The sequence below is a fragment of the Pseudopipra pipra genome, chromosome Z (genome assembly GCF_036250125.1).
Source record: "Pseudopipra pipra isolate bDixPip1 chromosome Z, bDixPip1.hap1, whole genome shotgun sequence".
Taxonomy (NCBI): domain Eukaryota; kingdom Metazoa; phylum Chordata; class Aves; order Passeriformes; family Pipridae; genus Pseudopipra; species Pseudopipra pipra.
The window spans coordinates 1,348,933-1,368,005 of NC_087581.1; the positions used below are offsets into that span (position 1 = coordinate 1,348,933).

Below are 19,073 nucleotides of genomic sequence, written 5' to 3' on the forward strand. Positions count from 1 at the left end.
GATAAGTGGCCCCATGCGGGGAATTCACAGGGCTTGGGGGGGCTCATGGGTGCTGACCCCCTCATGCTGTGCCCCCTGACTCGGGTGCCTAGTAGGGGTTTAGGAATTCCAGCTCCATCTGTGGGAAACCCCCAGTTCTTTGCCACTTGGGGCCCTCTGGACCTACTGGGCACAAGATGCTTCCTTAAGGGCATTGCCTGACTTGCAGCCCACCACCTTCTGCAGTCACATTATCAATACCATAAATGCTTTTGTACCATTTATTCCTTGTTTTTTGTTACCTGTATGTTTACTGATCCAAGACAAGTTATTTCATTTCATAGCACTAGTGTCTCACCATACAGTATAAGAAGAGGTCACATTCAGGGACACATGACTTTCCTCCTCTCTTTTTCTTCCTCTTCCTCAGCCCTGTGGCTCTTCTTTCCCTTCAAACTCACAGCAGAAAGCAAGGAGAAGGCACCAGGGTCCGTGGTGGGTAAAGGAAAAAAGGTGCAGGCAAATGATGGTTAAAGATTAGTACTGTGGTGTCTCACCCCTAAGGGGAAGGGAGCACCTAAAATTCGGAGATGATCATAGTCAAAAGAAATGATGAAGGTCAGAGGGTCTGCAAAATGTACAAAGTTTTATTAGTAAATTACAGACTTGGCCTGGAAATTGGTGTGTTAGTCCCTGATTTTTTTAGTGTAAACACACAGCAGTGGATTTTGAGTAAGGGCTGTGGTGAAAGGAAAGAGAGACAAGGAGATGGAGAGAAGGAAGGAGGGAAGGAAGGAGGGAAGGAAGTAGGGAAGGAAAGAAGGGAGGGGGGGAGGGAGGAAGGAAGGGATAGAGGGAGGGAGGGAAATTATGGAAAATCAGATACAGGACTTGCTTTAGCCCTCACCAGTATCTATGGAGACATCTGACTTTCCAGCTGTGCATTCCTTCAGCCCAGCCACCTCCTGACTCTGTGTGGATTGGCAGTTGGACTACACAATCATTGTAGGTCACTTTCAAATATTCTATTCTATTCTATTCTATTCTATTCTATTCTATTCTATTCTATTCTATTCTATTCTATTCTATTCTATTCTATTCTATTCTATTCTATTAATTCTACTCTATTTATTCTGTAAGGTTTTCTCACAGCTCTCATATATGGGACACGTTGTGGCTGGGGACTGCTGCTCTTCTCCCCTTTGGGGATCATTCCTAGAACCTCTTAGTTCCTGACTCTGCAGGTTGAACACATCTTCTGGGAGCTCCTGGAGCACGTTCTATTTCAGGGGGCTGGAGATGACGCTCACGCTCCTCCTCAGGGAGCGTGTGGTTGAGCAGAGTGTACTGAGGATGCAGTGTCTCCTGCAGCTGCGTGGTCCCTCTCGAGGAGCAGCATCCTGACAGCACTGACCTGACACAGAATGGACAGAGGCTTCTCAGCTCCTGGCCCACAACTTAGTCCCGCAGGAAATTAATCAGCTAAGCCTCATCACCCAACGCTTCATCATCTTTAAAAACTCCTGGTGCCAACAAAACCCTGCCAGACTGTTGGCCACCGTGACATTATTGTGGTTTAATCATCATGTCTTCTCATTCTCCTTCTGTTGTCTCTTTCAGTTGTAAAGCTCCTCCTTTTGTCTGTGCAACTTCAGGCTCTGGGGAGGGGTGTCCTGGTGTTTGCCCCTGGCTTCCAAGAATGACAGTAGCAGTGAGAATAGCTTAGCAACAGCAAGGAAGAAATGCATCAGAATAATTCCTGGCTGCTTTGGCCAAAAGGTGATGATCATCTGGGGAGATGCTCTGGAACTGTTGTGATGGGCATGGTATCAATGCACAGACTGTGGCTCTGCACTGACCTCTCTGTAACCCTAATGGCCTGGGGGGAAGGAGGCTCCCACCCAGAGCTGCTTGGAAAATAACAGTTTGTTAAGCCAAATAATTTTGAGGAAAAACTCCTAGTTTTGATTAGTTTTTCACTGGGAAAGTTTTTTCATGGCTCCCAGATGGAATTTCTGGATATCGTAATAAGTAATAAATAATAAACCAGGATAAAGTGGATAATAATCCACTTTAAAAGAGATGGAAGCTCGAGAATTACAGCACTTGTAGGGATGTTGGAGGCAGCTGGTGTCCCAGCATTGCTCAGGGAGATAGTGGCTGTTCTTGGAGGCATCTTTCTGGCTCTTGTCTTCTCACTCTGGCTCCATTCCCACTGTGATTTCCTACAGGTCTCAGTTCAGTCGAAAAGTAGAAGAGGAATGTTTCTGAAATCATGAACATTTTTATAGGAAATACAAAAATGTCTCACTCATTTGTAGTCACAAGCTCTTTGCAGGTGGGTGCTGAGTGAATTGAGTCTGGTTTCTTCTTCAGCACCAGATGTGGTGAGTCAGAGCAGAGTCATGAGATGTGGAGGTAGAAGGGACATGAGAGGAGTTAAGCTTTTTCCTTAGTAGCACAAAGCTAAAATTAGTGCGATATGTAAATTAAGATTCCAAAATATTTAAATATCTGGAGTCTCCTGGTGCTCTCGAGGAAGGATTAGGCAGGTTTTGCAGCAGCAGCACCATTTAATTTGAGAGGTTTACGTGTCCATGCATCCATCAAGGAGGCACTTTCAATGCTGTTTCCATATGAGCAGAGCACCTCAGACCTAGGTTATGGTCAGTGTCTTCTGCAGGAGCTCAGTCTCTGAGAGAAACACGCTGTCCCAGTCCTGCTCAAGGAGACTGAAACCGGGAGACCTTTGTAAAATATTTTGTCTTTAATGCTTCCATTTCCCTGTCTTTAAAATTAGCATGCTGACACCTCCTTTCCTTGGAGAAATGGCTGCACCGTTAAAGAGCTGAGCATTAAAGGAAAAGGGGAAACCCTTCAGCATCACACCACCTCTCAAAAGACCTGCAGAGGTACAGCAATTCTGGTGTGAGCCGTTCTGGAGATCACAAGGAAAATTAGCAGCAGCCTTTTGCATGAACAGTGCTGCCAACATTACATCCCTCATCCTCCCACAGGTGACCTGCCGTGGAAAGAGCAGCAGAGAGCATATTTTGTTGCCCAGGACTGGGTACCACCACCCCCATGAGAGGCTGCAGGAGGGATGTGCACAGTATTCCTACGGCTAAGATTGCATCACATTGCATTCTAGGAAAGCACAAGTGGAACACCTGAGCACTCCTGATGGGGGAAATGTGTGGCTCTTGGCTTTATGAGGTGCTTGTTACTGAAAGCAATGGAACAGCAAGAGTCAAAAACACACAATGTAGAGATTGGTGTCATGGCTTTAGGTCAGACATTCAGTGTCAGGGAGTGATTATCGCTATCCAGAAAACTTTTAATTCAGCATTTAGAAACCTGAGAGTGTTTTACCCACCCTCCATTCTTCCTGCCTGCTTCTTCTCTATTCTCATTCTATTTCTCCAAAGGCAGAAGGAGTAGGATTTATGGATAGGAGGAGGAGGGGAGAAAAAGGAAGGGATCGTTCTCTTTTTTTTTTTTTTTTTTGTTATAAAACAGCTTTTCTTTTCTGTTATAAAACATAGCTCGGGCAGTAGAATTCAGTGGAATTAGTGCTAGTTTCCCCTCTTGACTCCTTCTGCCTGCTTCATCTCTGAGATGATGGGGGAGGAGAGGTAGAGAAGAAACCAAGAGAAGGGAGGTCTTCTTGGATGGCAGCAACCCAGAGTGCACTGAGCTGGGACGAAGGCCTGGGAAGGACCCCCACATCAGATGGCTGTGCAGAGCTGACTGCACCCCCCAAGGGGTCTGCATTCCTGCAGAGGCAGCTCTGCAGTGAAACATCATCCCGGGTTAATCCTTGCCTGCTCAGCCCAGGACCTCCTGGTTTGTCCTCATCCCATCACACCACAATTATTTTATACTCAGTGCTTGCTGCAGAGGGAGGAGATATTATTTATGTGGCACAGTTTCTGCTCTGGATGCTTTTGTTCTGAGAGCACCAAACTGGGGTGAAAACAGGCCATGGTGCCTTTGTTTCACAGCCGTTCTTTACCCCACAAAGTCTCGTCTCCCCTCCTCAGCTTTTCAAACACAGCTCCTCCATGAACGTGCTTTATAGGACCAATATACTTCATACCCCTGGATAGGTTTGTTTGCTCACAGAAGAGGCTAATCTCCATCAGGTTATGAAATCAGCTCACATGCTTCAGTGGCCTTACTCACTATTGATATCCCTGTTCGATCCCTGTTGAGCTCTCTTTGTCGGAGGTAACCCCTTCTCCTACTCCTCCTAAGCTTATTTCTTAAGCCACCTCATTCAAGTCCCACATCCCCATGGTATTTAGATGTATTAAAAATGACTGGGAGGAAATTAATGGCAGCCAGTGAGGCCACTAAACTGTCTGACTATTAATGGTCCTGTTAGTTGCAAATTTACTTTACCACAAAGCCCCCAGCATGTAATCCTTAGATGAATGCCTTTGATTGTGAGGGAATATTTACAGCTGACCCTGCCAGCAGTCTGCAAACCTCCAATGGGCCTCCTGTCCCACATTAAATCCGCTGGCATCTGTTCCTGGGTTCTTATCAAGCACATGCTCTGTTGGTGCAGTGTTTGGGCTGCAGTACTGGCAGATACGGTGGGCCTTGAAGAATAAATCCCCACATTCCTGGGAAATGCTAATTCTTGTGAACCGTTGTCACACAGGGAGGATGGTTACAGTGTGTACCTGCCTCCAGGCATCACCATCCACTGGGAGGTTTCCCTGAGGCTTTGATCCCTGCCGGCCACCCCCTCACCATAGCAGGACCCTGGTCCTGCTGCTGGACCACCCTTCACCGAGGACAAATTTCTTCTCACGTCTTCAGACTTCTTCTACCATTTTTCCAGACATGCCTGAGCGACATGAAGTGATTTTTATGATGTTTTTTATCTCTTTTCGCCCTTGCCTATGCCTTGCATTAGTCCTCAGTTGCTCTTATTGAGCATGTTGCTCTTGCAGAGACCCTCAGGTGATTCTGGCCTCCTCCAGCCACAGCAGAGCTGTGCAGCAGCACAGGCTGAAAGCCAGCGAGAGCTCAGTGTGTCCTGATGCCTGTTCCCCGTGCCCAAGTGGACAAGTGAAACTCAGCTTGTCATTCCCAGCATGTCCCGGGGTACGTGAGATGGATCCAGACTACTCGGCTGCTTTGTGTCACACAGGAGACCTGGTGGTGTGTGGTGGGCCTGCTCCATCCACTCTGCAGACAGGGATGTCTTTAGGCCTGCGCTGACGAACGACATGCATTTTCTCTCTTCTTATGCCTTACCCAAAACTCATGCTTTTCCATCCAAGCTGGATGAATGCTGAGCATGTCTGGGCTTGAACATGGACTTGGAGCCAAGCCCGTTGGCAGTGCAGAGGTGTCGTGGGTGGCTAGGGGGATATTTGCTTCTGCTTCTTTCTGAGGTCCTACTTTGGTGGGGAATTGGAGAAACGTCTCGGAAGTTTGTGATCATTTGACCCTTCAGGTGTCGGATGATGAGTTCCCAGCAGAGTTTGTGCTTTAACTCTCCTGCACCCAACAAAGGGAAAATATTAAAAAAGTAATAAATTACTAAGACTGCTCCTCTGCCTTTATTTGAAGTAGAGCCTGGAGCTGCTAGAGCGTCCCAAGAGGAGTTTGAGGACAGTTGTTTGGTTTAGGGATTGCTTTAGAGTGTATATAATCTTATCCACTCACTTTTTCTTCAAATCCGCAGCAACGTTTGGCCCAAGGCTGGCATGGATGTGGTAGCACCACCAGTGAGATGCACTCAGCCTCAGCTGGGCTGCAGCTCAAGAGGACACTGTAAGGACTGGCAGCGCAGGCAGTGGCCCTCCTGCACACCGAGATAGGTCTGTCAGACCTGGCACAGCTCTGGATTGGGGTCATTTTGGGCTAATTTCTGGTCATTGACAGGTATAAGATCTTGCAAGTTGGCATTTTGGCAGAGTAATTAGTAAGCCGACACCTCCTTCTTATCTGAAAATTCCCCAGACTAAACCCCAAAAGAGTTGTCTGGAGCCAGATTGGACAGGGCTTGGAGCAACCTTGTCTAGTGCGAGGTGTCCCCGCCCATGGCAGGGGGGCAGAAACAGACGATCTTTAAGGTCCCTTCCAATCCAAACCCATTCCATGACTAATTTTCAGCACTCCTACATCCACTTTAAATTGTTCTCAGTGGCATTCAGGCTTTCAAAACTGATCCTGTAAATCTGGATGGACACCAAAACCAGGAAACTCTGAGCATGCCACTCAGCTTCCAGTGCCTACGGGAAAGAAAATTACTTTTTATTAAAACCAATTAATTTGTTGCTTACTTTAGCAAAGCGCTATAAAAACATATGAAGTTAGTTCTCACTGTTACTGCTAATTTGTACCCAAGCTCTACAATTGCAAATCTCAGGTAACTGTTTCTTCCTGGGCGGTTGTTGTGTCAGCTCACACACATTCTTCATCTATTTCTGGTCCTGATTGCTGATTCAGCTGGTGTTTAGGAGACCCTCTGGCAGTATTTCACTGTGTTTCACACTGAAGAGTAATCCTATTTTAAAACCACAAACAAAGCCTTTACGCACTATCTTTTGTTTTTCATAAGGAGGGTGACAAACAGTTTGGGGATAGAAATAGGCAGCACAAGACGATGCTGTCTATCATCAAGGTCAGCATCATTTGTTCTCCAGCACCCTGTTTTTAATTAACCCTCTCCTTTGAACTTTTTGCCTTCACAAATCTGTGCGGGTGTAGTGCTGGGATCTGCCTGAGATGAGAAAGCCTTGAGTCATCTTTAGAGATACGGGGAGCCTCCTGCTTTTCTCAGATGTTGGCTTTACTTACAACAACAATATTACTCATTTAGTTTTTCACCAGCCTGGACATTTTACTTTCAGAATTCATCGGTTGTCCCATCCCTGAAACCAGTCCCATTCCTTGGTGTCTCAATGAAAAGGACATCTGCCACATCCACTTGCAGTGTGTGCAGTGGGAAAATGGGCAAGAGTGAGATGTCCCTGAGGATGCTGATCCCCACTAGGCACTGTTTCAGCTTCTGGCCATTTATTCCTAATTGCCTAATTTCTCCCATTTATTGTGTTTATTGCGTGTGTGGATCTTATTAGGAAGATTCAATGGCTCTGTAATTAATTAAGAAAAGCTTGGGGCATTTCTTAGTGCTTTGTACTCATATTCCTGCCTGCAATGTACAGACGGTGCTGATGTTCATCCCAGGAATTCCCAGTCCAAGGTCAGACAGGCAGAAACACTGAGGTCAGTGCAGAGGGAGAACAAAAGGGCTTCTCTGTACAGGTCAGTTATACCCTGGGCTGATCCTCAGCAGTGTGACAGGCAGGTCAAGGGGGAGATTCTTCCCTTCTGCCCTGATCAGGTGAGACCCCACCTGCAGAGCTGCCTCCAGCCCTGGGACCCAATAGCACAGGGATGTGGAGCTGCTGGAGAGAGTCCAGAGGAGGCCACAGAGATGCTCCAAGGGCTGGAGCCCCTCTGCTCTGGAGACAGGCTGGGAGAGCTGGGGGGGTTCACCTGGAGGAGAGAAGGATCCAGGGAGACCTGAGAGCCCCTTCCAGGGCCTAAAGGGGCTCCAGGAGAGCTGGAGGGGAGTTGGGACAAGGGATGGAGGGACAGGACACAGGGAATGGCTTCCCACTGGCAGAGGGCAGGGTTAGATGGGATATTGGGAGGGAATTCCTAGTTGTGAGGGTGGTGAGGCCCTGGCACAGGTTTCACAGAGCAGCTGTGTCTGCCCCTGGATCCCTGGAAGTGTTGAAGTCCAGGTTGGACATGGCTTGGAGCAACCATGTCTAGTGGAAGGTGTCCCTGCCCATGGCAGAGAGTGGGACAAGATGGGCATTAAGGTCCCTTCTGACCTAAACCATTCTGGGATTCTATTCTGTGACTCTATTCTGTGATTCTATGACATGCTCTGCAGACCAAGGCTGGTATTCTCTGAGCAGAGCACGATGCAGGTGTGAGCAGAGACCTGCTGGGCAGGTAGGACAGGGGAGCCGCAGCAGCAGCAGACCCGCCTGGCCTGGGATTTGGGTGCAGGACTTGTCCCACTAACCACCTCCCCTCGTGGAAAGGTCCTTCCTTGTATTACAGTCCAATGCCACAGCCTCTGCCTTGCCTTCCGTGCCCATTCAGGCTGCAGGTCCAGCTCCTGAGTGAGTCACGGGGTGGCCCTTGGCAGGGGGGTGGGAGCTGGAGGTGTGGTACCTATCAGGGACCCCGTTCAGCAGCCGCCTGCCACAGCCTTGCCCGGCAGTCCCTACCCATCATATGACCTTCCTGAGCACTGGCATGTGACTGGACCATGCTGGAAAAGACCCGGCAGAGCAGAGCAGAGAGGCTGCAGAGGGGGAGGGCAGTTCTGCCAGAGAGGATTAGTAAGCTAAACAGATAGGAAAGCTTTGAAAGGGGGGGCTTGTGTCAGAGTTGTTGCAATAGCAAAGGGGGAGGTAGCTGGATGACTGGGAGAGGGAGGCATGGGGTGAGTCGGGAGGGAGAGATGACCTCAGAGGTGACATCTGGGGTCAAAGCAGGGAAGTCTGAGTCTGGTGGAGAGGAAGACACTGCAGTCATCAGAGCAGGAGAGAGCAGAAACTTGAGGAAGATCTCTGACAATAAGACTAGTAAGAAATGAACACAGAAGCCATGCACTGGGATGAAACATGAAGGTGCTGGGAGGGTTGCTGTGGACATGAATTTTGGAAGAGATGTTCAGAGCTGCAGCTTCTTGCCATGCCATGAACAGAAAGTTGCCTGCTGGCTGAAACTTTGGCACAGGTTGTGTTAACAGGCATCATCCAACCTTGTTTCACAGGCTCTGAGCAGATCTCTGCACAGCCAGGTCCTTCCTGCAAGGACTGTTCCTGTCCTGGGTCCCTGTGTGCTTTGTCTGCCAGCAGGGAGGTGGAGAAGCCCCTGGAAGGGAAAATCAGCATTGGTTGTGGTTTATCAGCTGATCCAGGGGAACTCTTGAGCAAAGGAGCAGAAAAAAAGAGGAGATAGAATTATAGAATCGTTTAAGACTGGAAAACACCTCTAATGTCATCAAGTCCAACTGTCAACCCATCACCGCCACGTTAATAATCATGATTATAACAGAGGAGAGGAGAAGGATTCTTTGATCCATATTGGAGGTACAGGAGAAGAAAGGGAATTTGAGGCCGTGTTTTACAGTACAGGGCACATTCAGCTTTAGAAATGTTGACAGGATTCAGAGATAAGGAAAAGTTGAGGTTGGAAAGGGCCAGCGGAGACCATCTAGAGCACCCTCCCTACAGCTCGAAGCAGGGTCAGCCAGAGCTGGTTGCCCAGGACATTCTCTCTGGCCCACCTGTTCCAGGGTACAACCATTCTCTTCTGCTTAAACAGAATGCCCAATAGTTTAATTTGTGCCTAAATTGTGGGCAATATCCCTGATTCCAGGGATATTTTTGGTTTCATTAATCAAAAGCACATTTAAAGCAGTACTTCGTGGTTATGAGCAAGAGAGACTAGGGCAAATGTAAACGCAGGATTTAATTTATCCCCAAAAGGCTTTATGATCGGGCACTTACATGATGCCTTTATTTACTCATCATGACCACTGGCTGGTCCATTTCTGGCCATTCAAGCCAGGAATGAGCAGTCACAGACCTGCACAACCTGCGTAAATGGTTTGCTGGCAAAAACTATCCTGAATAAACACAAACTTCAGCTACAAGGTTATTTAATCACACAGGAGGTTTGTTTTACCAGTGACTCCCTCCTAGCTGGGCGTGCAGGGGGTGGATGAACCCGCAGCGCTCGGACAGCATTCCAAAAATATTGAGTATTAAGACAGCATCACAAATTGCTGTGTTTTTTTTTTTGTTGTTTTGACTGCAATCCTGGCAGGCGGGTCCCCAGCAGAGAGGGGAAGGTGCTGTGCCTGCTGCGTCACACTCCAGCAGCAGTGACAGGGAGGGCAGATCCTCAACTGTTTCCTCACCTCTGGTCTATGTACAGCATACACAGGACAGAAATTATTTAAGTAGAATGTGTAGCTAATCTCCTGTTGCAAAGAGTTGCCCACGTTCTAGGAGGACTCACAGGGTATCAAAAGCGTTTCAGTTGTTTGCATGTTTTAGGTGATACACTTACGATGAGTTATATATGTACACATATATACAGATATAAACACATAAATATATGTATGTAACTAATTTCATCTGCTTCAGTAAGGAACTTGTGGCCCCCTGCGGAAGCATCTCTTCTTAAAAATCACAGGGAGGAACATATAACATAACTGAGCTCTGCAGGTGACCCAGACAGAATTACAGACACAGAGCAAATCTCTGATGCAGGTCAGTCCATCTTCTGGAGATGCATTTTGCCCTTTTCCATGGAGTGGCAGGACAAGGGGGAATGGCTTCCCACTGCCAGAGGAGAGGGTTAGATGGGATATTGGGAAGGAATTGTTGGCTGGGAGGGCGGGGAGGCCCTGGCACAGATTTCCCAGAGAAATTTGCCCCTGGATCTCTGGAAGTGTTGAAATCCAGGTTGGATGGGGCTTGGAGCAACCTGAGATGGTGGAAGGTGGCCCTGCCCATGGCAGCGGGGTGCAATGAGATGGTCTTTAAGGTCCTTTCCAACCCAAACCATTCTGGGATTCTAAGATTCTATGATCTTGCTCCTGGGACTCACTGCCAGTAGATTTTAAGACATGTTTGTGGACAGCAGCTTAACTGGAGAGCTCATCTACCATGTGTCCAAATGCTTCTGTTTTGCTGTCCATGGGAAGAAAAGGCAAACAATGGGGGTCAGCTGTGCCTCTGGAGGAGCCAGGTATGTGGGAGAAGGAGAGCAAGAGTCCTTAGGCTGGTCAGGAGAGAAGATTTTAGGGAAAGAAGGTGCAGGCAGCTGTTTGAAGGCTGGAAAGCTCCAGCGTTTGCAGCATTCAATCTGGTTTCAATTTAAAATGTCTTTGTCTTGAAGATTTCCTGCTTAAGCATTAGGACAAGGAACCCATTTGTGTGTAATTTCTGTGAACGACAGTTTAATATCCCCACATAATCCTCAGACTCCAAAAGCTGGGTCTGTCAGAGAAATGCCAAGAAATCTACAAAGAGGTTTGAGGAATTGGCTTCCATTCCTGTGCAAAGAACAGGTCGAGCCCCCTCCCGCAGCATGGAGGATATGTGGTGTGTTTTACTGAGCTGGAGTTAAGCTTGACCAATCATCCCAGTGGATCCACGTGTTAAAGGGGTTTTAGCACTGAGCCTCCTGTGACTCCACGTGCCCCTCTAGTAGAAGTGACTGCCCTAAGTCTGAGCTGAGTGTCAGGCTGGAAGGTGAGCAGGAAGGTCCCCTGGCTGGAAGTGAACTCTTTGTGGTTTCAAACCTGCCATGAAAACACAACCCCAGCCAGTCTTGGAGCTCACCTGTCCCTCCACCTGTCCCTCCACCAGCCAGGAGGGATGGTGGCTGTCAGGGGCATTGGCTGATTGTCACTTAGGGTGACATTTGCCTTGGCAGTTCCCATAGCACTGATAAACTTGTTCATTCACAGCCAAAGCCACAAAGGAACTTACATGAGAAAACACTCCTGTGCCCGTTCACTCCCTGCTGCGTGCTGGGCAATTCCAGGGCAGGCTAAGGGGTGCAGTCCCCTTCCAGCCCCGAGGACACATTCAGAGGAGAGAATCATGGGATCAGAGAATGCTCTGGGTTGGAAGGGATTTTTAAGCTCATCCAGTCCCTGTCTCCTGCCATGGGCAGGGACGCCTTCTATTACTCCCGGTTGCTCCAAGCCCCATCCAGCCTTGACTTCAACACTTCCAGGGATCCAGGGGCAGACACAGCTTCTTTGGGAAACCTGTGCCAGGGCCTCACCACCCTCCCAGCCAACAATTCCTTCCCAATATTCCATCTAACCCTCTCCTCTGGCAGTGGGAAGCCATTCCCCTTGTCCTGTCCTCCCATCCCTTGTCCCAAGTCCCTCTCCAGCTCTCCTGGAGCCCCTTTAGGCACTGGAAGGGGCTCTCAGGTCTCTCTGGATCCTTCTCTTCTCCAGGTGAACCCCCCCAGCTCTCCCAGTCTGGCTCCAGAGGAGAAGGGATGGCAGAAGCCTTTGCTGCCATTGTCATCAGCCCTTCAGGGGAGGATGTTACCAGCAGGGGCTCCCAGAGCACAGAGTTCAGGTCTGAGCACAGATGGATGTTTGCTGCCAGTGCCTGTTGGGACAGGGAGGTCTCCCTGGGCTTGCACAGCACAGGCACCAGGGACAAGGGAGCTGAGAGGGGTGGCACCAGTGGAGTTTAAGATGAATTCTTATGGAACTGAGAATTAGGAGGCAGCTGTGTCCTACGCAGGAGTTTTCAGGAATATGATTTTGGACTTACATGCCTGAATTTTCTGCTTAGGAACCCAAAGCTCTTTTTGAGTCAGCTCATACAAACTAAATATCCAAGGCAGGTGGTGCACCAGGGGAATAACCTGGTTAAAACCCAACAAGGCCACACGCTCAGCTGCCTCATCCCGGGTGCCAACACCAGATATGTGCTAGGCTGCCCCTGAGAGCAGTTGTCAACCTCCCAGTAAAGCTGAACATGCATCTCAGGGCAGTGGTCACAGCCTCAGGTCTGCCAGAGCTCAAGGAACATTTGGACAATGCTCTCAGGCACACGATGGGATTGTTGGGGTGTCCTGTGCTGGACCAGGAGTTGGACTGGATAATCCTTGTGGGTCCCTTCCAACTCAGGATGTTCTATGATAGCCTCCCACCACTGCGAGCCCTCAGCAGCTGAGCAAAACAGTTCCACCTGTGGGGAAACAGAAAATGTAAGTAACAAAAAGCATTCCTGTTTGTTTTGGGTTTGATTGATGAGCACAGGTGATAATCCCCACCATGTGTCAACCACCTGTGTTTCACACCTCTCCTCCAGCTCTCCCTGGCTGCAGCGTTGCTCCTGTGCTCTGCTATCAAGAAGCAGCTGTGTGTAGAGGTGCTTCCCATGGAAAGGCCGCGCTCCTGCCCTGGAAGAACAAGGGAACAGGTGTGGGGGGAGGGCAGTAAGGACAGAGGAGGAGAGTTGCATTCAGGTGTGTTGTGAGAGGGGATTCCCGCAGTATGGTGGGCAAGGCTTTGGAAGTGTTGAGGACCTCAGCTTCAGCCAGTTTTAATTTATTGTATCTGGAAACCCAGTGTTATAGAGTGTTGCCCAGAGAAGCTGTGGCTGCCCCTGGATACCTGGAAGTGTCCAAGGTCAGGTTGGATGGACCTTGGAGCAACCTGGGCTAGTGGAAGGTGTCCCTGCCCGCGGCAGAGGGTGGAACTGGATGAGCTTTAAGGTCTCTTCCAACCCAAACCATTCTGTGATTCTATGTTAAAAATAAGAAATAATATTTAGCCATGTCCCAGGTTTCCCTCCTTGGAGATCAGTGCTTGGAAGTTGTTTGGAGACTTTGCAGAAAGCTTCCCCCCTGCCGAAACCAAAGTAAAAGGCACATTTTAAGGCAGGTAAATGAAGAGCTGCAGTCACAATTAGAGCTCTTACACTTTCCAGACATGTAAATATTTGTGATAGCTTGAATATTTTCCTCTTCTCACCTGGGTGAAATTCTAGCAGCAAAGCTTTGGAGGTTTTTAACTCTAAACAAGAGAGACAAAAATAACATCCTGGTTATTGCATTTAGATAGGCAGCAAGTTCTTGCTCTGCTTATCTAAACTCAGAGTTAAACCCAGACTGTCTCATGCTGGGGAGCTGCCTGCACACCAGATTACTGCCCTCTCAGGAAGATGTGCCTCTTTTTTCTTTTCCCATTCTATCAAACTTGTCTCAATGAGCCTTTTGCTGCAGCCAGGTACCGCTTTCAGAAAATGTTTTGCTTTTATTGAGCTGCTTTGTCAGATTTCCCAAACAGTTCTAGTCACAAGCGCTGCCTAAAATGGAAAAAAGAAATATCTTTCATCTTAACGAGTCAGTCTGTGATTATTTTATAACGGCGCAATAAACAGCAGTTTTGATTTATAAACACAAGTCTCTTTGCTCTGGTTTCCTGGTCATCTCAGTGACTGATGTGTTGCTCTATTCCCATCCTAAGCTGCCACCTAATGGTGAACATGGTAAGGCTGCTGGGATGAAGGTTGGACTCGATCATCTTAAAGGTCTGTTCCAAACTTAACAATTTTGTGATTATGTGATCTCAGGTGGAGGTTGGACTCTTTTCGCAGGGAACAAGGGACAGGATAAGACGACAAGAGTCTCAAGCTGTGGCAGGGGAGGTTCAGGTTGGACATCAGGAGGAATTTCCTCCTTGAAAGGGTGGTCAGGCCTTGGAAAGGGCTGCCCAGGGAGGTGGCGGAGTCCCCGTTCCCAGAGGTGTCCAAGGAACGCCTGGATGTGGCACTCAGTGCTCTGGGCTGGGGGACAAGGTGGGGATCGAGCACAAATTGGACTCGATGGTCTGGGAGGGCTTTTCCAACCTCAATGATCATCTCACTCCATGAGGATCAGCACAGCCAAGTCAGATATGGCAATGCACTCTCTGAGCCCTTTCTAATAAAGAATTGTGTGATTCTGGGATTGTGTGATTCCCTCACTAAAAGCACCTGTTCTGTGAGCCGAGTGTGAATCCTAGAATAGGCTGAGTTGGAAGCGGCCCACAGGGATCATCGAGTCCCACCCTCAGCCCTGCACAGGCCCATCCCCAGGAGTCACCCCCTGTGCCCCAGAGGATCACCCAAACGCTGCCGGTCTCGGTGCTGTGCCCACTGCCCTGGGGAGCCTGTTCAGTGCCCAACCACCCCCTGGGGGAAGAACCTTTTCCTGAGATCCAACGTAAGCCTGCCCTTACACAAATCCAGGCCATTCCCTGGGTGCTGTCCCTGGTCCCCCCGAGCAGAGCTCAGGGCCTGCCCCTCCCCAGGAAGTTGGAACCGCAGTGACGTCTCCCCTCAGTCTCCTCCTGCTGAGCACACCAAGTGCCCTCAGCCGCTCCTCACACGGCTTCCCCTCACGGCCCTTCCCCGCCTCCGTCGCCCTCCTCTGGACGCCCATAGAACAGAACGGCGTCGGGTTTTGTTCACAACGCGCGCCACAGAAGGGCCCCGCCTCCCTCCCCCTCAGGGCGCGGCCCCGCCGCCATGGCGGAAATCTCGCGAGATCGCGCACGCGCTCCGGGCACGCCCCGCCCCCACTTCTCTCTCTCCGTCGCCGCCATCCCGAGGTGAGGAGCCATGGTCGGCCCGGGCCTGCCGCCATCTGCCGCCATCCTCGCCCATCCCGCCCCGTCCCGCCCGCCAGCGCCCTCCCGCACATCGGGAGCGGTCCCACGCGCCCCGCGCCCGCGGTATTCCCGGGGGTGGCGTGCGGGAGGGCAGGCAGGGGGCCGATGGGGTTGTGGGGGCACGGGAGGGGCAGCACTCCCTGTGAGACTCCATGGCTGCGGTGATGACTCTCTTAGGACACCTTTGGATGTAACCGTGAAAAGAAAGCGAAATTCCTGAGCGGCCGCGCCGGTAGGGCGAGCGGCCCGGGCCCTGCGTGCCGGGGTGCTGCGGGTTTAATGTGATTTTGTTTTAATCGGTGTTTTCCAGCTGAGCTCCCAAGATGGTGCGCTACTCCCTGGACCCGGAGAACCCCACCAAATGTGAGTTGATGTTTTGGGAGAGTTCGTGTAGGACCACAGGGAAGCCGCTGAGGTTTTGATTTCAAAAGTTGGTATTTTTTCTCTCCCGCAGCGTGCAAGTCACGGGGATCCAACCTGCGGGTGCACTTCAAGGTAAGGAATGTGTAGTGAGCAGGAAGTGCAAATTCGGTTGTATTTTATGTTGGTTTTGTTAGTTTTTATATTATTTTTTAAAAGAACCCCGGACTGGGATTTTAAGGATCATCCCTCTTCAATGCCCTGCCATGGGCAGGGACACGTTCTGCTAGCCCAGGTTGCTCCAAGCCCCGTCCAGCCTGGCCTTGGACACTTCCAGGGATCCAGGAGCAGCCACAGCTGCTCTGGGCAACCTGTGCTAGGGCCTCACCACCCTCACAGGCAAGAATTCCTTCCCAATATCACAAGTTTTCACTTTGGTTTGCCTTTTTATTACCATCAGGATTATAGTTACTCTCTGACTTCTGCAGTTAGTAAGTGCTATCTTAACACTGAGGTTTTATCCTTATTTTTTTGTTCTAAGCCTTTTCTTTTCTCCCCTTTACAGTTCCTTCACAGGAAAATTGCACTGCCTGGAATTACATTGTTAACAAAAGTTGAAATTTTCTTGGTTGGATTTAGCCATTAGGTAAAAAACAGTAAAAGCGTGCTGGAGCCACAGAATCAGCAGTGGTAGTTACACCAAGGGTTAGAAAAGCAGATAGCAAAGAAAAAAGTGTTATTAATTATTCTTCATTGTTTGAGGGTTTTTTTGTGAGTACTTCCTTTGTAGCCAAAGGACAAGGGTCTGGAATCCATGGTTACGTTGGAAAGATGTGTTAAGAGGAACTTTGTGTGCTCTGTGTTGTAGAACACCCGGGAGACTGCACAGGCCATCAAGGGAATGCACATCCGCAAGGCCACCAAGTACCTGAAGGATGTCACCCTGAAGAAGCAGTGTGTCCCCTTCCGGCGCTACAACGGGGGCGTCGGTAGGTGTGCCCAGGTGAGACCCTAGGGGAAACGGGGGACTGTGCCCAGGTGAGATCCCAGGGGAAACGGGGGACTGTGCCCAGGTGAGATCCCTAGGGAAATGGGGGAGATGTGTCCAGGAGAGATCTTAGGGAAATGGGGTAGTATGCCCAGGTGAGATGCTAGGGAAACGGGGGAGGTGTGCCCAGATGAGATCGGGGGAGACCCTAGAGCCCCTTCCAGTGCCTAAAGGGGCTCCAAGAGAGCTGGAGAGAGACTTGGGATGGGGGATGAAGGGACAGCACAAGGAGGAATGGCTTCCCACTGCCAGAGGGCAGGGTTAGATGGGATACTGGGAAGGAATTGCTGCCTGTGAGGGTGGTGAGGCCCTGGCACAGGTTTCCGAGAGCAGGACAAGGGGACCGGCTTCACATTGGCACTAGTTGGCCAGAGAAGCTGTGGCTGCCCCTGGATCTTTGGAAGTGTTGAAGGCCAGGTTGGACGTGACTTGGAGCAACCTGGGATAGTAGAAGGTGTCATTGCCCATGGCAGGGGGTGGGATGAGATGGGCTTTAAGGTTCCTTCCAACTCAAGCCATTCTAGGATTATGGAAGTTCGTGGTGCCTAATGGGTGAACTGTATTGTACTGGGATAAAAGCAGAAGTTCACTGTTGCCCTCTCATTCCAGGCCAAGCAGTGGGGCTGGACCCAGGGCCGCTGGCCTAAGAAGAGCGCGGAGTTCCTGCTGCACATGCTCAAGAATGCAGAGAGCAACGCCGAGCTCAAGGTGGGTGTTACTGAGCACAGAGTGTCCCTGTTGTGCTGCCTGTCAGCGACCCTGACCCGTGTCACTGATGTGGAGGGTCAGGGAACTCCATGGCACTGCCAGGCCCAGTCGTTTCCTTGGTCAATCCTTGGTGGATCCACAGCTCCCTGACACTGCTAAGCTTGGCTGTTTCATTGGTGAATCCTTTGTAAATCCTCAGGTCCATGGCACTGCCATGCTCGGGTATTCTGTTGCTAAATCCTTTGTAAATCTTTGGCTCTGGGACACTGCTAAGCTTGGCTGTTTCATTGGTCAATCCTTTGTAAATCCTCAGATCCATGGCACTGCCATGCTCGGGTATTCCATTGGTAAATCCTTCATAAATCTTCAGCTCTGGGACACTGCTGAGCTCAGCTGTTCTGTTGGCAAATCCTTGCTAAATGCTCAGATCCATGCACCATTGTGCTCATCTGTTCCATTGGTAAATCCTCAGGTCTGTGACACAGCCAAGCTTGGCTGTTTTGTTGGTATATCCTTGGAAGACCCTCAGCTCCTTGACACTGACAAGCTTGGGTGTTTCTTTAGTGAATCCTTGGAAAACCCTCAGCTCCCTCTTGCAGCCAAGCTTGGGCGTTCATTCACCAGCAGTGGTGACTGGGACAGTAACTCACATTCTTGCTGCAGAGGTGGTTGATTTGCAGATGAAAACAAGTGACAGGTTTTACTTCTCTGCAGGGCCTCGATGTGGATTCCCTGGTGATCGAGCACATCCAGGTGAACAAGGCTCCCAAGATGCGCCGGCGCACGTACCGGGCACACGGCAGGATCAACCCCTACATGAGCTCCCCGTGCCACATCGAGATGATCCTCACCGAGAAGGAGCAGATCGTGCCCAAGCCAGAGGAGGAAGTGGCCCAGAAGAAAAAGGTATGGAGGACCCTGTGTGCCTTTTCCTCCGTCACGTCATGAGAGCCAAGCATTCAGCAGAGGGGTTGCTGTGATGACTATCTTAGGACACCTTTGGAATTCCCATGAAAAAAATTCAGTTATTTCTGAGCAACCCCATTTTTAATTTTAACACAATATTAAGCACTTAAAAACCCTAAGAACCTTTTTTTTTTTTTCTCAGTTGTGCAGGGGGTTTGTTCTTCCCTCTCATAACCACAGTATTCCCTGACTGCTTGGGTGAAGGTGGGGGTGTGTGCAATTAAACTTAATTAAACTTGAGTTCAGAGTGTGTGAGCAGCATAGGGATTCCTGTGTGCATGCAGGTGTGATCAGTGGATCATCAGTGAGGGAATTTCTAACAGCTCTCAGTGCTTCCAGAAGATCTTGCACATTAACTTGTGAGATGTTTTGGGAAGACGTTTTCTCATTTCACGGTTTTCACATTTCACCATCTTCTCATTCCGCCATTTTCCCGTTTTCGTGTCTGTTTTTCAGATCTCCCAGAAGAAGCTGAAGAAGCAGAAGCTCATGGCCCGGGAGTAAATCTGCACAGGCAGATGTACATAAATAAAACAAGAAAGCTTAAGATACTACTCCGTGTGTGTGTTTCTGTGCTCTGGGTTCTGACCGGTGGGACATGGGCAGGGAGAATTATGGGATCACAGACTGGTTTGGGTTGGAAGGGACCTTACTGTCATGCAGTCCAACCCCCTGGCGTGGGCAGGGACACCTTCCAGTAGACCGGGTTGCTCCAAGCAGTTCTTTGTCAAAAGAGAGCAAATTGTGAGGATTGCC

The 19,073-nt window shown here is 49.7% G+C and overlaps 1 protein-coding gene and 2 non-coding genes across 4 annotated transcripts; all 3 read left to right on the forward strand.

Moving 5' to 3' along the window:
- The first annotated feature begins 15,092 nt into the window (after window positions 1-15,092).
- Window positions 15,093-18,871, forward strand: RPL17 (ribosomal protein L17). 2 transcript variants are annotated; one of them, XM_064641810.1, is made up of 7 exons: window positions 15,093-15,175; window positions 15,546-15,598; window positions 15,690-15,730; window positions 16,464-16,598; window positions 17,253-17,351; window positions 18,066-18,257; window positions 18,774-18,871. In XM_064641810.1, exons 2-7 carry the CDS (start codon window positions 15,559-15,561, stop codon window positions 18,819-18,821), a joined length of 555 nt encoding a protein of 184 aa, XP_064497880.1. In that variant the 5' UTR covers window positions 15,093-15,175; window positions 15,546-15,558; the 3' UTR covers window positions 18,822-18,871. The 2 variants fall into 2 exon arrangements, with proteins under 2 accessions (XP_064497880.1, XP_064497881.1); XM_064641811.1 differs by lacking the exon at window positions 15,093-15,175 and adding an exon at window positions 15,189-15,298.
- On the forward strand, window positions 15,392-15,460 carry LOC135407912 (small nucleolar RNA SNORD58). The gene has a single exon (XR_010427079.1). It is a non-coding gene; the product is annotated as a small nucleolar RNA SNORD58 (small nucleolar RNA).
- LOC135407911 (small nucleolar RNA SNORD58) lies at window positions 18,323-18,391 on the forward strand. The gene has a single exon (XR_010427078.1). It is a non-coding gene; the product is annotated as a small nucleolar RNA SNORD58 (small nucleolar RNA).
- Window positions 18,872-19,073: the final 202 nt, after the last annotated feature.